Genomic DNA, 12,897 nt, shown 5'->3' with positions numbered 1-12,897 from the left:
ATAGAGCTCCAAGGAGATTATGTTGAAAAATAAAAAAAAATTTACTCAAAAAAAATTGTTTTTATACTTCATTCTAAGGACTTATTGAACTACCCTCGTATTCAACACGCTGCTAGGGGTAGAGAGTATCGTCTTCGTGAAAGGCTTATTGTAGACGGGTACTTTCAAGAAGATGATAACGGACATAACAGAAATATGGGAATGCTACTTCAGACGTTTAAAAAAAGAGGACAAAGAACTGACTCAATTTTTAAAACATCATCCCTTCCTAAAACTAAAAAAAATATTGAACCCTCGTGATGCTTTTTACGGTGTTCCTACAGAAAACACTAAATATTATTATGAGGTGAAAGACGGGGAGATAATTGAATATAAACATGTTTGCTTTTTGTATCCTTTTATTTGTAAGATAGGCGTGTTTCCTATAGGACATCCAACATTATATGTTGGTTTTTATGAGTGCAAATCATTCACAGAACCAAATTATGATCTTGGCACAGTCGAGGGTTTAGTGCGTTGTACAGTTTTGCCAACTCAAAATCTTTATCACCCCCTTCTACCTATTCGTATGCATGGAAAATTAATGTTTTCTCTTTGTCGTACATGCTGTGAAACTCTTGAACAGGGTGAATGTCTGCATGAAGATGAATCACAGCGTGTATTTGAAGGTACCTGGGTTTCCCTTGAATTAAAAAACGCCATAGAACAAGATTACAAGATCATACCGATTTCAGAAATCTGGCAGTACAGGGTCGTTCAATATGATCCATCCACTCACAAGAATGGTCTTTTCGCAGCATATATAAATATGTTCTTGAAAATTAATCAAGAAGCGTGTGGGTGGCCATCATACTGTATCGATGAAGCTTCAAAAGTGGAATACGTACGACAATACAAGCAGGCAGAAGGGATAAAACGCGATCGCAATAAAATTAATAAAAATCCTGGTTTGCGATCCGTGGCAAAATTATGCCTTAAATCTTTCTGGGGCAAGTTTGGTCAGCGTAATGATTTACCTCAAACAGATATGGTAAGAACAAAGAAAAAATTATTACGAATGCAACTTAACCCAGAAATCGAGGTCAGAAATATTGTACCTGCAAACGAAATGATGTTGTATCTTTGTTGGGCATACAGAGAAAAAGCAGTCACACCTCTGCCTAATACAAACGTCGTCATCGCAGCGTGTACGACAGCACAAGCCCGTTTAAAGTTGTACGATTACTTGTCGCAACTAGATCGACGAGTCTTGTATTATGACACGGATTCTTGTATATACATCACTCGCGGAACTTCCGGCGAATACACTCCACCTGTAAGCTCTCTCGTGGGTGATTTCACCGATGAGCTCGAAAAAGATCACGGCAAGGGTAGCTATACTCGTATACGCGCTTTCGTTTTAGGCGGACCAAAATTTTACGCGTATATAGCCCGCGCTACAGATGGCACGGAATCAGCAGTGTGTACGTCTGAAGGTATAAGTTTAAATTTCGATAATTCTAAACTTGTACACGTTGCCTCCCTTCGTGATCTTGTGATAGACCGTAAGGAACCTATTAAAGTCAAGTCTCGGTCGATTGGAACCACTTGCTTTCATCAAGTTGTCACTCGTGATGAAAAAAAAGATATGCAGAGTTGTTGTTATGAAGAGGCGTAGGGTAGACAATTACGATTCTCTACCCTACGGCTATAAAACAACGTAGATAATTTCAATACTTTTTGTAAATACCGACTCTTGTAAATAATTTTGACTAGTTTACTTTTGTAAATTTTATTCTATCCGGATTTTTTTGCCACCCTCTAGAAATATATAACCCTCATCGATCTTCACAAATTGAGTAGGTGTAAATTAAATTTTGTTGATAGTCGACATGAATTTAACACTCATTTTTTTGTTTTTACAGATAATTCGGCACCAGCTACCACAACGACCTCTAGGCCTATCAATGGCTATTCTCCAACCCTCAATGAGTGGGATAATAGCACAACAGTCAACGAATTAGGATTATAACCTGAGCGAGTCCGTAGCGAAAGAAGATCTCTCGCTTGGACTTACCCATACTCTAGGCATGTTGCTTATCCAGATGGGTCAGTCTCCCCACCTCGTATCGACAGTCCGTGACCACATGTATCAATAGCTTTAGAACCCTCATCATCGTTTGCAACTCCTTTCCTATCAGAAATCCCTCGTCGTAGCTTCCCATACCCATTGATATCCGAATTCCATAGATATAGATCCCCTCCTCCATCATATGCATCCCTTTACCCAAATTAATATTAATTATTAATTATTAAGTTTATATTATCTTTCTTCATCCGCTCATCTCAATTACTGACTTCCTCATTTGCCCCATTCCAGTTTCAATCTTTTTCCTTCCACTCTTACCTCTTCCCTTTCCATTCCACTGACCCTTTTCCCTCTTTCCTCATATTTGATGTAAATTTATCTATATAACTAATAAAAAACAATTTTTACACAAAAAATTTATACTTTCCTTTTATTTCAAATAAATATAAACTCTACGTTTTTACCTGTAATTCTTTTAAATATGTTAAATAAATATATTTTTATAGTTTAAATATAATCCTCATCTTTTTTATTTATCCTCTCATTCCTTTTAGAAAATAAGCTTTTATTATTCCAATTATAACCTTAAAAGAATAATCTTCAAATTTAATTTGTAGTTAAAATCATGAACGTATAGTCGTAGACTTTAATTTTCAGAAATGACGTCATGGAGGCTGTCTGTCGCCCCATAGTTGTCTCTTACTACTAACGACGTATAAAGATAGAAATATATCCAAGAATCAGAATATATCAAAGAAAAGTTTCTTTTATTTAAAAGAAACTGTTTTCTGGGCGTAATTTGATTTATAATATAGTCTTTATTTAGATATATTTAGCATTTATTTTAAATTTATAAAGTGACTTGATGTAAGCCCAGTCTGGCTACATACTACTTTTAAGATTATGCAGCAGCTTGATGTTATTCTACCGTCTACCTAACAACTAGTTTTTAAACCATGAAGTGGCTTGATGCTAGCCCATATTATCGCTAACGACTAGTTTCAACACTACATCGGGTCTAACAAGCCCACTTTTGGTTTCGAATCAAGACTTTTGTTCTGTGTGACCTTGAAGCTTTATAAGTCTGATCCCGTTAGAAGGCTTAAACCGGCTTTGAGGTTATTTTAATGCGGTTCAAATAAAAATTAAAATCAACTGTTTATACGACCTTTAATTTCTTCGTGAACCACACTTTCATGAATAAAGCAATGAAAAAACAAACAGAAATACATAACTAATTTTCAATTATTTTCTGTTTGTTTTTTATTGCTTTCTTCATCTCATTTACTGACCTCATGAATTATCTTATCTTAGAGATCGGAGTATACGGAGAGTTCTAAATTTCTCGGCCATTTAAAATCCGGTCACGCTCTCGTGTCTGTGAACGTCATTTAGACAACTTGAGAATTTACAGAGAATTTAAGATAATTTTACCTTCGCCAATATTTTTTTTATCTTTAAACCTTATAATATTGTACATTTATTTCTAAAAACTATAAATTACAATAATGAACGGTTCATAAATATAAAACTACGAAAAAAGTTAAGTATTATCGAAATTCAATATCAAAATTTCTTTATAGCCGACATATTAAATTAAAACATAAAAATTAAGTAATGCAAAAATGTTGGATAAGTATTATTAGGCCCTTAAATATATATATATATATATGGATTATTTTATTAAATTTATATTTATATTCAAAACGCTGATATTACAATTTTAGATTTTTGAAAAAATCGGTTTTATTGTTTTTTAAGTAGTTTATTTTATAACAAGTTAAAATAGTCTATGTTTTAAACCAAAGATTTGGAAACTTTTACAAACATGTTATTTTTTAACTTGAAGCTTTACGACTATAGCATACAAAGAAATAATGACCTGATATGTATACTAATTGTACGAAGAACAATTATTTTTTAGAGTTAGAAACTGTAGTCTTAACACGGAGAAGAGTCTTATATTTATAAGAAATACTTTAAATTCTAAAGCTTAATGTTACACTTTTAATAATATTATCACCGTTTAAGTTTCATAACTGAAGCACATAGAATCAATAATTAGAATATATTTGTACAAAGTACAAAATCCCTGTTTAAGGCAGGAACTATATAGTATTAATACGTAGAACATCTTTATTTTTATGATGAAATTTCTAAAACTGTAACCATTTTTAAACTTAATATCAAATATTGAAGAATGTTTTTGAGTTTCAAAGACTACATTTGAAATACTAATATAGCCTCGACACGTAGAACATTCTTATGTTTATAACGAACCTTTTAAAACCATTAAATTCCTAAAACTATGCATCAAATGTTCAAGAACATTTTTGAATTTTAAATCCTATAATTCAGTTGCATAGAATAACTAAAAGTAATTGTACAAACTACAAGATTAGGTTTTTAAACGTTACGAACAAAATAATATTTTTAAATTCTCAGAAATTCCCGAAGAGCGCATTCATCAAAGAAATTCTCGGTCATATTCCCTTACTCTCGGACATATGGTATTCTCGGTCACATAAACTCTTTAAAACTCTAAGTATACGATAGATAGCGTCTATGATCCTTCATCGAAAAACCATTGAGTGTCCACAATCTGTTTATATTGTGGCCACAAGCACAGATGTTATAATATCTTTGTCATAAGCAAGGCAGAGAAAAAAGAATTCGAATTCTTTAAAATCATCCAAATATAGTATGTCTGTAGTAAGTATTTAATTAGATTCTATAATTATCTATATATATTGCGCCAATATAAATGATTTTTAACCGACTGTCAAATGACAGTGTACATTTTTTATTATTTCCCATTTTATATTTTCACGCACGTCAGTTAATTCACAGGTTAATATGCTTATTTCATAATCATTACCTCTGTTTAGGAAAGACTCACTATTAATAACGTCTGCTATTGTGAATATTCTTTATGCAAAATGTGCCTTGCTGTTATTCTAAAAATAATCATTTATATTTTTTTTTGTAATTTTCGGGGCACTAAGTCACTAAGTCACTAAATCACTAAGTCTTCTTTATCATATCGTAAATATGTCGTATGATCTGGCAATGTTTTCACGATATCGTAAAGGCAGTGTAAGGGCATGGACATATGATGTCGTAAAGTTGTCCTAAAGATGTCTCAACGATATCGTAAAGACGTCGCCAAATTTTGTGCCCACTGGGTTGGGTTTAATTTTAAAAGAATAATTTTACGCGTTGAAGATTTCAAAATGCATGGAAAAAGAATACGGAAGACTTTTGAAAAAGAATACGGAAGACAATTGATTTTTTCTAAATAAGATCTTAGAGGTAAATGAAACAGATTGCAAAAAATTAAAAATTATTTCCTAACATTTTGAAAAAGAATGTAACAGATTTTAAATAGAAATTTTGCCACAATACATAATTTTAGAACAAATTTGAGTTAATTTAAGAGATATTCAGAAGTTTTTAAACGATTCAAGAATAATAATAACTTATACGATTTTTTAAGGATTTTGTCCCTGGCGGACCGAAGGAGCAGAACGGAGCCTCTACAAAGTACCCGTAAAGACCCCATTGGGTCCCTATTCGGTTTCTTCCTAGTGGGCACAAAATTTGTCGACGTCTTTACGGAATCGTTACGACATCTTTACGAGAACTTTACGACATCCTATGTCCATATCGTTACAGTGTCGTAGCGATATCGTAAAGACGCCGCCAAATTTTGTGCCCACTGGGTTTTTAAAAAACTCGGAAAAATAGCAAAATCAACTTTTAAATTGTTGAAATTCGCATTCTACGTTAAAATTCCCTATAAAAGGTTCTGGAATAATCGCAATAGTTTTTTTTTGCAATGGTGTAGAGGCTCGATTCGGTTCCTTCGGTCCGCCAGGGGCAAGGTTTAAAGAAAACTTTAAAAATATATATCTTTAGGTTGCTAGAAAAAATCAAAGTAATTTTTTATTTTGAATAATTAATTTTAAAAGAATATTTAAAAAGATTTTTAAAATAGTTAAAGAAGAATCTAGAAGATTTAGAAACAATTTTTTTAGTTGTGCAGAAAAAATCTCAATAATTTGAAAATATTAGAAGGTTTGAATGTTTTTAACTGGTTCTACATATCTAAACTCTGGTGAAGCATGGCCAAAATTCCTTTCAAGGTGCTGTAGTTTTTCTGGGATTTCCCTATCCACATCATCGTTAGTAATATCCGGATGTGGTTCTAATGGATCCGGTACATGATGTTCATTATCTCTAGCACCTATTCTTTCGGCATCGATCAAGTATTCGTTGTCCACATCTTCTAGGCCGAGTTTATCAATAGGAAGTTGCTGTTCCACTTCCATTTTGATAGCAGCTATTTCAACAGCCGAAAGGAGTCTGTTTACAGATATTGAGCGTTTTTGATCTGCTAGATTCTGCTAATTTATTTTTGTGGCTAGCTCTAGGTATTTTAGTAAGAAGAGTCTATGATGTTCTCTCTTCACACTTTTCCCACATTTTTCTGCCAAAAAATAAAGGCGCATAACATCTCTGTTCATATGGTATATCCATTTTCGTCGTTTTTTTGTGTGCTGAACCTCTGCTTCTGCCTCTGGTTGTATAAGGCCATCCACCTCTGGAGGATGTGGTGGTATTGGATCATCAATAGGTTGAGGAAAAACAATTGCTCCTGTTTCTTAGATTAGTCCTGATGTCCTTTACTTTAGCGATAAGATCTCTTAGTGCGACTTTTTGTATATTAAGATACTTTGCAGAAAATTTCGTTCTTAAATTGTATCCTTTTTCCATTTTCGTTTCAAACTTCGCACTTTCGTAATAGAGACGCACCAATTCCTCTTTCATTGTGGTATCCCAATTGATGCTCTCCCACGGTATTTCTGTCGTGGTGGTTGGCTGCATATAGCTAACGCTAGGCGAAGCATTCTCAGCAGGCACAGTTGATGTTCCACTGCTTACCGTTTGCCGCAGATGTTCATGCTGGCTAGCTGCTTGATTAGTGAAATCTGCCTGATCATCTCGCAGCTCACCATCGCCTCTCGCATGCTGTGACTCCAGGGGCGCTCCGACGATCCTCGGGAAGCGACAAGTGTTTCAAAATCTTTAATATACTCAACATTTTCCATTTATGGGTTTTGGTGTTCTACTTATCCCCTCTCCGTTTCGTTATCAGCCTATTTGGCATGGGAAACCCTATCAGTAGCAATGCTACCGCCAACATAGCCGTCAAAGTCACAAGAGGAGAGCTCAAGCCCTACCGTTACATCAACGATAAACACTTTCCGTATTATTTTTTTTGAAAAATCAACTTTAACAGAAAATTAAAAATCATTTTAAAAAATTTCAAAAGATTTCCTTAAATTAATACCTGTGAACGATTTTTTGTAAGATTTCAAAGAAAAACTCAGAAGGTCCAACAGAATTTAGAAATATTGCAAGTTAATAAACAAATGTTCTTTAATTTCCTACGAAAATATGAAAGACTTTAAGGCAATTTATCATATTTTGAATGATTCTTCAAAATATCAAGATAAATTCGAGCCAGCCTAATATTTTAAAACTTGGAAGGATTTCCGAAAATTGGTTTATTTCTTCCACGCTTTTAAGTCACAAATATCTTTTTAAAGGACTCGAATTTTTCCTAATATTTTGCTAAATCCTGTACAAATTTTTTTTAATTCAGTGTTACATGTGAATATTGTTTTATTTATTTCTATACAGCACTTCATCTTAGAAGAAACTTCTTTCTATTTAGAAAACGTTATCATATTTTTAAAAATAATACAGAAAACGTTACGTAACTGTTCTAGGGAGGGGGGATTTTAGCGTCTGTTACATGGTGGAGGGGGGGGGGTCGCAAGTAACTTTATAGCGCCTCTATTGAAACTTCGAGTTTCGATACATGTAAAGCGGGCTGAAATACGATGTTTGCATCCCTAGGGTTAAAACATTTTTTCTTCGAGTTTCGGTACGTGTAGAGCGGGGTTAAAGATGGAGTTTGCGTCCCTAGGGTTGAAAATTTTTTTTCCAAAATTTTGAACTGGAATTTTCAATAGATTTGCTATGAAAAATAATATGCATAACTATTACGTAGTATATTAACGCTCCCATGTTGGAAAATCGTTCTAAAATCTATTTGGTGGAAGTCATGTCCAGATTATCAAGAAGGAAACAAATATTAAAAATCAAAAAATGTTTCTCTAGTATTTTTCTTTACTTTCTCCTTATCAGACAACACTTATGATTATCACGAAAATTAAAATCTCGATTGATTTGAAAATTTAAAACTGAAGTTTTGGTTTTACTTATTATATGATCACTGTTTTAAAAAATGGATATTTTCCACATGTCGTAGCTTCAAATCATGTTGTGAGCTTTCATATTATTTATTTAATGTTATTTAATTTCTTTCTAATTGTAAAACTTCCTTCTTTTTTAGATGTAACATTTGTTTAGTTCTTGCTATAGCAGAAATTTTACTTGCAACTTGTTACCTACAGCAACTAAAATTTTATGAATTGCAAAATTCTAAATTATAAACGTTTGGTCTTTTTATTTTTTATTTTTCATGTGTTTGGAAAATGATCTGAATTCGTTTTTTAGACATTGTTACATGCTATAGAAATATCCTATCGAAGGGCCTTAACTATCACTTTTTATTATAGAAAAAAAAGCAATATTTTTTGTCGTTAACGATAACCTAGTGGGCACAAAATTTGGCGACGTCTTTACGACATCGTTACGACATCTTTACGACAACTTTACAACATCCTATGTCCATGTCGTAAAGTCGCCTTTATGATATCGTAAATATGTCGTATGATCTGACGATGTCTTTACGATTCCGTAAAGTCACTGTAACGACATGGACATAGGATGACGTAAAGATGTCCTAACGATGTCGTAAAGATTTCGCTAAATTTTGTGTACACTGCGAAAGCATTTTTTAAAAATTTTATTTAATAATAAATGTATCAATATTTTTAAATTATTGAACCATCAACGTCATTCACTATTAAACAATTGGCCCTTTTTCGCTACCCATTGGATTGAAAATATTGTTTCTAAAGTAAAATTGAAAATATTAGCCCTGCAGTTTAATATGCTTAAATTCCGAAACTACTTTTAACATAAAACTTGAGTTTAAGTAATAAATTTTATATGCGAACGTTTTGTACGCGTATTTTAAATGGTACATGTTATAAGAATTTACATTTCAGTTGAAACATTTAGGTCTTGTGATAAATGATCATTTTTATTAAATATACGTCTTAGCAGTTGTTTTAGCAATAGATTACGAATTTCTTACTACAGACATTGCAATTCCGCAAATATTCAAAAAAAAAAAAAAATGCCAACGAGTTAAGCGACAGGCAAAATAGGCGGCGAATTAAATTTCTTAGAAGAAATGTCCGTGATCAAGATATTCCACAAGAGATTACCAGTTCGAATAGTTTAACATGAGGCGTATCTCATATGGATATTCCTTTAAATCCTTCAATGGATCATTGCATTGCTGATTTAGAAGAATTGCAGGATGAGTGGCAAAGCGATAATGATAGTGGCAAAGATGCGTCTAATGGAGCAATTGTATCCTAGCACGAAGAAGACTCTAAGGATGATGATCGAAACGACGCTTTTAATGAAGATAATAAATTGGTAGAAGATAGAGAAGATTCGAACGGAAACAGTTTAGATAAAGATTTCAATGTTCACGTCGTAGAAGATATTGCAAGTATTAGTAGGCGAAAAATTAAGAACACTTTTCTCAGTGCTGGGTTGACACGTAAACAAGGCTACATACTCGTTTTGATTACCATTACATTCTTTATCAGAAAGTTTAGCATTATCGTAACGATCGATTTTTTCGAAGCACGGGACCAAAGAACATTTGGATTGTATACCCTGGCGAATCGTAGGAGCCGAATGGAACCTCTACAGAGTACCCGTAAAGACCCCATTGAGTCCCCATTCGGTTCCTTTTTCAAAAACTAAAAAAAAAACAGCAAAATCAACTTTTAAATTGTTGAAATTCGGTTTCCACGTTAAAATTTGCATTAGAAACTCAAGGAGTAATCGAAATACTTGTTTTTGCAGCGTTAAAAACATTAAAAAATAAAATACCTGTCGTTTACATGGGCCGAAGGCGACTTCAAGTGCATCTTCTTTCATTGGCAGTTAATAAGCGTTCCGTCGGTAACTTTAAGAATGTTGTCTGGATGCTAGCGTCACACAGTGGAAATCTCAGACAACAATGCTGCGATGCAAGTGAGAGAGAATTTTATTTTTAAACTTCGCGCGCAATATACTACTTCAATTATTATGGATGTGCTTGAAGTCACCTTCAGCAGAAGTTAACGACATTTAAAAAATTTTTAACGCTGCAAAAAAAGTATTGCGATTACTCCGTGAGCTTCTACTAGCAAATTTAACGTAGAATCCAAATTTTAACAGTTTAAATGTTGATCTTGTTGTTTTTTGTGGTTTTAAAAAAAGGAACCAAATGGAGACCCAATGGGATCTTTACAGGTACTTTATAGAGGCTCCATTCGGTTTCTTTAGTCCGCCAGGGTAGAATATATAGAAACGAAGCTCATCTCCCTTTCCAAGTGTGATACTAAATGTACTCCTAAATCCGAAGAAGATATTCCCAGATTATAAAATTCCCCTTTTGCTAGAACTTTCGTATGTTTAAATAATGCAAATCACCTTATTTCAAAATGTTGATGACCAGACATATTCTATCATTCATCAAAACGCAATTATCAGGTTTCGAAGTTCGAAAAGTAAATGCTTTCGCTTTTAATTTGGAAAATTGCTCAAAATTTTCATCGACAACGTCGTTTCAGTGTTTTATCGATGCACATGGTTGGCTTTGTAATTCACGCCACTCTTCAAAAATGTTGAAGGTTTTTTTGCGATTCTTCGGGCGATTTGCTGCAAAGAGAATTCGGGTTTCCGGACCATTTTTCGATACGACCCTATTACATTTTTGAACTTAAGGCCACGTGATGAGCATAACAGCTGATCAAGTCAGCCCTAAGATCAATATTTTTTCACCCATATTGAAAAATAAAAGTTTAAATAACGCGAAATTTTTTTTCGGGAAACCCATCGTTGTGGCATTTTTAACGACAACTTTACGACATCCAATGTCCATGTCGTTACAGTGTCTTTACGATATCGTAAACACATCGTCAGACCATACGACATATTTACGATATCATAAAGACGATTTAACGACATGGCCATAGGATGTCGTAAAGTGGTCGTAAAGATGTCGTAAAGGCGTCGCCAAATTTTGTGCTCACTGGGAATGTTAATAAATATTAAAGGATCGTTTGTGGCCTTGCGAAGAGTTGGAGGAAGAAAAAAGTTTATTCATACAAATAATGATTATCGACGGACACATTCAAGTCTTACAGCAGAAGTTTGACTTTTAACTTTCTCTGACAGTAATCATGCAATCTGTTTTACCCACAGACCCCTAGAAGTTCGAAGTCGTGTACTCGCCGTGCTAGTGTTGCTTTGACACAGCTGATACCAGACTGACACGTATGTCAGGCCAAATATGTTTATTTGCATTTCAAGTGCAAACATTAGTTTTTGCATTATTTGTGCATAATGTTCGTGAGGTATTTTCGTTGGTTTGTCCTACTTTGATCAATATAAACCTCATAACTAGCCCATTGACAACATTGCAAATTGCTTGCAGGGTTTAACGACAGCACGGTCGGTATTTCTTCAAAATAGTAATTCAAGAAAAACTTTTTTCACTATTGTAATTATTTAGCATCAGAGACACATTTTTGTATGCCTTCCATTTATCGTGCCAAACTTTTAACACCATATCTCATTCCGTGTGGACGTAAGTTGGGAAAGAAAACTTCTACTGGTATTTTCTTGAAAAAAATTTTTTTTTCAAAATTTCCACTGGAACAAAGCAGAGACATGGACTTTATTACCTCCTCTTTCATTTCCCAAACTTTCAGAGCGATACCTCATTTCGTTTAGACGTAGGTTGGGAAAGAAAAATTGAAGACCAGGTTTGATCACGTGACCCTCTCGTCACATAGCCTTAAAGGCCGAATAATTATCTAGAGAACCAAAACACCTGACATCATCTAACATGTGCAGTAGGCAATGTACATTATACGAAATAAAAGTCGCAGAATACAAATCCTCTGAACTCTTAACGAATTTTTAAAGAGAAACTTCAGCTAAACGCAAATGAACATCGGAATATGGATAATAAATAAGAGATGTGATCGCAACTGTATTTCGATATATCATCCGGTTTTCTCGCGTACTCTGCAAAAGAAAAGAAATTTAAAAAAAGGTGGAGTATTTGAGAAAATCGTAATTTAGTATTTTGAGAAGAACATTGTAATTTTTAAGATTTGCTTATTTCTCTTTAAAAATGTCACAAGTTTTTAATTGATCTATTTCAATTTGAAATAAATGTTTAATTCCAAACTTTTATCAAATAAATAGATAAACGGTTTCTGGTTGAAAAATATAAATCTACACAATCGTTTTCAGCGCTCTAAATTAAAGAATGGATCACTAAATTTCGAAATTGTTAAAATTATATTATGTTGAAACATTTATAAGTCAAAAACCATACAAATGTAACGATTTTAAATTTTGTTTAAAGCTGAACACTTTTCAAATAAACCTTTTGAAATGAATAGATCTTCAATGGTGAATAATGTCATCTATTTTCATCTGCTCGCGTCTGAGAGATGATATTACCGAATGCTCGATGAGATGAGCAGTTTTTATAAATTTTGTGATGCCAAAGGTAAAAGTCAAGAATTTGATTCCAATAAGTCACAATGAAA

General features: G+C 33.5%; 1 protein-coding gene across 3 annotated transcripts in view; it reads left to right on the top strand.

Moving 5' to 3' along the window:
* Positions 1-2,511, top strand: part of LOC117174062 (phosphopantothenoylcysteine decarboxylase subunit VHS3-like) — a 28,950-nt gene extending 26,439 nt beyond the window's left edge. For 2 of the 3 annotated variants that reach the window (XM_033362725.1, XM_033362724.1), the window contains exon 3: positions 1,905-2,511. In XM_033362725.1, the coding sequence (XP_033218616.1) occupies positions 1,905-2,011 (107 nt within the window). In that variant the 3' untranslated portion in view covers positions 2,012-2,511. Of the gene's footprint in view, positions 1-35; positions 1,839-1,904 lie in introns of those variants that run through there. The other variant, XR_004467247.1, reaches the window with a different exon arrangement.
* The last annotated feature ends 10,386 nt before the right edge of the window (positions 2,512-12,897 follow it).

The sequence above is a fragment of the Belonocnema kinseyi genome, chromosome 6, assembly GCF_010883055.1.
Source record: "Belonocnema kinseyi isolate 2016_QV_RU_SX_M_011 chromosome 6, B_treatae_v1, whole genome shotgun sequence".
Taxonomy (NCBI): Eukaryota; Metazoa; Arthropoda; class Insecta; order Hymenoptera; family Cynipidae; genus Belonocnema; species Belonocnema kinseyi.
Note: the sequence above shows the minus strand (reverse complement) of the source record. Positions and strands in the feature narration are given on the sequence as shown.